This window comes from Aegilops tauschii, chromosome 3 (genome assembly GCF_002575655.3).
Source record: "Aegilops tauschii subsp. strangulata cultivar AL8/78 chromosome 3, Aet v6.0, whole genome shotgun sequence".
Taxonomy (NCBI): Eukaryota; Viridiplantae; Streptophyta; class Magnoliopsida; order Poales; family Poaceae; genus Aegilops; species Aegilops tauschii.
In genome coordinates, this window is record NC_053037.3 from 624201683 (window position 1) to 624205357 (window position 3675).

The window sequence follows — 3675 nt, forward strand, 5'->3', positions numbered from 1 at the left end:
TGGCATAAGATTTGGCAGCTACCATAACCATACATACTATTTGTTCCAAAATTCTCTAGCAATATACAGAACTTTCAACAAATACATATACTTAATGCAGAATACATCAGAGCTTTAAAAAAAAACCTTCAAATCTCAACTGAACAGGAGCCTCTCACGTCAAATATGAATAAACTCATCAGCTACAGGAGGCTGCCCCCTAATAAGCTTTATAACTTATAAGCCAGTGATCTATGTATGAGCAGAGCAATTCAGGGCCTGTTTGAACTTTAGAATGCAGAAATTCACAAAATCTCAACTTCTACATAATTGAGATATATTTCATCACTACGCAGGAACAAGGCTGGGCTCCGAGGGCGTAGACGACTCGAGCAGTTGGTTGGGCTCAGAGGGTGGGGACGACTCGAGCAGAGGATTCTTCTGGAACTCATTCCTGAGCTGCCCACAAGCCGCATTAGCGTCAAGCCCACGGGTCTGTCGAACACTGACTGTGATCTTCCGAGATTCCAGCGCATCAACAAACGCTTGAATCTGTGCAAAATTACCAACACAAGTACCAACAATCTCAAACCCAACACAAATTCCATAATAGGCATTGTGACTAAAACTGGGATAGATAACATACCGCTTTTCTGTAAGGCCTCTTGTACTCAGAGCCTTCTACCGGGTTATAGGGAATCAGGTTCACGTGATAACCGCCTCCACATGCATGCAGCAGCGCTGCAAGTTCTTCAGCGTGTGCCTTTTCATCGTTAATCCCAGCTGAGTAAAAATGGAACAGTTCAATCCTGTGAGGTCACAATGGCTGAAAGCATAATGCAGATTTTAACATCCATCTCTGTCAGATAGATGGATCATTCAGTGTGAAGTCATAGTTGGAATTACCTAGCAGAGTGTACTCGAAGGATACCCTGCGTCCTGTTTCTAGGAAATAATTCTTGCAGTCATCCATTAGTGCTTCCAGAGGATATGCCTTCGCACTTGGAACAATTGTTTCGCGCAACCTCTGATTTGGGGCATGCAGGCTGATATGAATGCAGCAAAATAGTCAGAAGACAAATTATAGAAGCAAATGCTGCTTGTAATAGACGGTTTCTTTCAGCTAAGCTCAGGGTCTTGACAATGTCAAAAAGGGGCAGGTTCTTGCAAGGAATACAGAGTATTAAGTAATTTTGTAAGTAGTAAGCATAAACCAAGGCCACATTGTCTATTATTGATGCTAAGAACCCAAGTTTGGAATATTTTGCATCGTACCTGACTGCCAGTGTCGACTGAAGCTTGTGAGATGCTAGCTTACTTATCGTGTTGGGAACACCTACTGTTGAGATTGTCATCATCCTTTGCCCAATCTTTAGTTCCTGAAAATAATATATTCATGTTGAGTAACAGGACACATACAAACAGCTTCTTATTTAAGGTATCCAGAGTAATTTATTGCTCAATATGTCATGAAAACTAACTGAGCTCAAGAGAACACACGACTCAGTGACTTGCCAATTCAACATACCTTATTCAAGCATTGGTGAGCCTCCAGAACTGCTTTGAGGTTCAGCATGGGCTCACCCATCCCCATGAACACTACATTTGTCACCCTGTGTTTGAACGACTCCTCTATGGCCAAGACCTGCAACGCCAGAACACCAATTCACAACAGAACAGAAAAGAACACGAGTTCAGCTTATTTGCAATGATCTTGCACTACAAAGCAGTGACAAGCGCAGGTTGCTGGGAGAGAGGAAGGACCTGCTCGACAATCTCGTGCCCCTTAAGGTTCCTCGCAAACCCACCCTTCCCAGTGGCGCAGAACGAGCAACGCAAGGGGCAGCCGACCTGCATAAGTACCATTGATATTGTCAAAAACACTGAGCTAGTCGAACCAGTAATAGCATCAAATGGCACCGGTTCCAAAGCACCTGCGATGAAACGCAGGCTGTGAGTCTAGGCGTGCCCCTGTCGTCGACGGGGATCCCCACCGTCTCCACCAGTCTGTTGTCCTCCAGCTTGAGAAGTATCTGCAAGAAAGGACCATGGGACCAAGATAGTCACGAGCCACTCCAGTTTACTAAGCACACGACTCTGAGTCTCTGATTCACAATGCCGCAACGTACCTTGGTGGTGCCATCGGTGGCCGTGACGGCATGGTGCACCGGCGACCGGCCGACGTTCCACCCCGCACCGACGAGCGCCTCCCGGAACACCTTCGGCACTGCACGACAAACAAACGGCCAGAGCACAGTCAAGACAAGAGCGTCCCAGCAAAACAACAAACAGGTGGCGCGCATGGCCCATGGGCACTCACCGTAGGCGAACTCCTCCACCTGCTTGGCCCTGTTCTTGTAGACGAGGTCGTGCAGCTGCTTCCCCCGGTAGCTTTGCTGCGGGGACGCCGGCGGCGCGCGTGAGTGAGCCGGTAAAGCGCAGGGAATGTAAGAGGGGGGAAAAGGCGGCGCCTTTGGGCGGGCTCTGGTTTCTGGGTTACCTGTCCGAGGTCGACGGCGAGCTGGCGGAGCTCGGGCTCCGTGAGGCCGAGGAGCGCGCGGCGGGACGTCTCCGGCGGGGCGGCGGCGGAGGCGCGCGTGCGGAGGCGGAGCGCGCGCGCCAGCGGCACGGCGCGGACCTGCTGCGGCGCGGCCATTCTTTTTCCTGCTGCTGCTGCTGAGGATTACACTGCCTGCTGCTGCCTCGATGCCTCATCCACTTCTCCCTCCCTTTGAGTGTTCGTTTTGGGCCTTTCCTCCTGCCACGTGGGCCGCCCGTGGACGATTTTGGTGGTGTGGACAACCGGCCCGGCCCACATTATATATGAGGAGATGTTTTTTTTTTATGTGTGTGTGTGTGTGGATTTTGTTGATAGCGAACGCTCGGTAGTATGTTTTGGGGAGCGCACCCTTTGTTTTTAGCCTGTGTTGTTTTTCTCCTTTTGGTTTCGCACTCCCTGATTTCAAAAAAATAAATAAAAGGAGTACGTACTTCCCCCAAAATGGAACTAGCAAGAGATAAGTCATGGGTTGTTTAACACAGTACATGGATGAGGAGAGGATGACGTTTCGAGACGTGTCTGGCGACGCGGTTGGCGACTCGCTTGGCGACAACCATGGCGACTCGAGAGGAGGGAACGCGATCCCGCCGCTGACTGTGGCCGGGTCGGACGACGAGAGCTGGTCGGCACTTTATATCTTTGGGTTGCTCGCGGCAGGACTCCTCTGCTACCGGAAAGGGTTCCTGCTTCCACAAGGAAAGGCAGGTAGACTCCTGCTTGTCAATGGTGAGGGTAGGGTGATTGATAGCCGAGCGAGTCACGGCGGGGAGGTGATTTCGCTACATTCGGTGGTGATATTCCCTTGCCATGTGGGGCACGTTGGTGACACGATTGTGCGAGTGGAGGCGGCACGCTGGGGTGAGATCGAGACACACGCCCGCCATGAATGTGGTGGGGGGAGGTGGACATTAAATCCCCTCCCCTCAGTGGTGCGGTGAGACCCGATTCCCATTCCCCTGATGACCACAAACCAAGCCAAGACACCCAGCGCGCGAGATCTATCCGCGACCTAGGCAGAGATGGTGGGACTGGCGGATGATGATGGAGAGAGAGATGGTGGATCTCTCCGGAGGCAACGAAGAGAGGTTGGAGAAGGCGAGAGAGATCGTCTCGTGGTTCCCGACCAAGAAGGACAT

The 3675-nt window shown here is 51.0% G+C and overlaps 1 protein-coding gene across 1 annotated transcript; it reads right to left on the bottom strand.

The window, feature by feature from the left end:
- On the bottom strand, positions 1-2696 carry LOC109735282 (uncharacterized). Its single transcript, XM_020294483.4, has 10 exons — positions 2480-2696; positions 2300-2375; positions 2109-2206; positions 1914-2012; positions 1744-1830; positions 1508-1624; positions 1255-1358; positions 886-1025; positions 626-762; positions 1-531 (listed from the first exon to the last, which is right to left on the bottom strand). Exons 1-10 carry the CDS (start codon positions 2633-2635, stop codon positions 328-330), a joined length of 1218 nt encoding a protein of 405 aa, XP_020150072.1. The 5' UTR covers positions 2636-2696; the 3' UTR covers positions 1-327.
- Positions 2697-3675: the final 979 nt, after the last annotated feature.

Excerpts from the sequence above, each read along its gene's own strand:
- LOC109735282 (XM_020294483.4), bottom strand. The coding sequence starts at position 2,635 with ATGGCCGCGCCGCAGCAGGTCCGCGCCGTGCCGCTGGCGCGCGCGCTC. Across the intron at positions 2,376-2,479 it reads TCGCCGTCGACCTCGGACAG|CAAAGCTACCGGGGGAAGCA; the intron begins GTAACCCAGAAA and ends GCGTCCCCGCAG. Across the intron at positions 1,359-1,507 it reads CTCACCAATGCTTGAATAAG|GAACTAAAGATTGGGCAAAG; the intron begins GTATGTTGAATT and ends TATTATTTTCAG.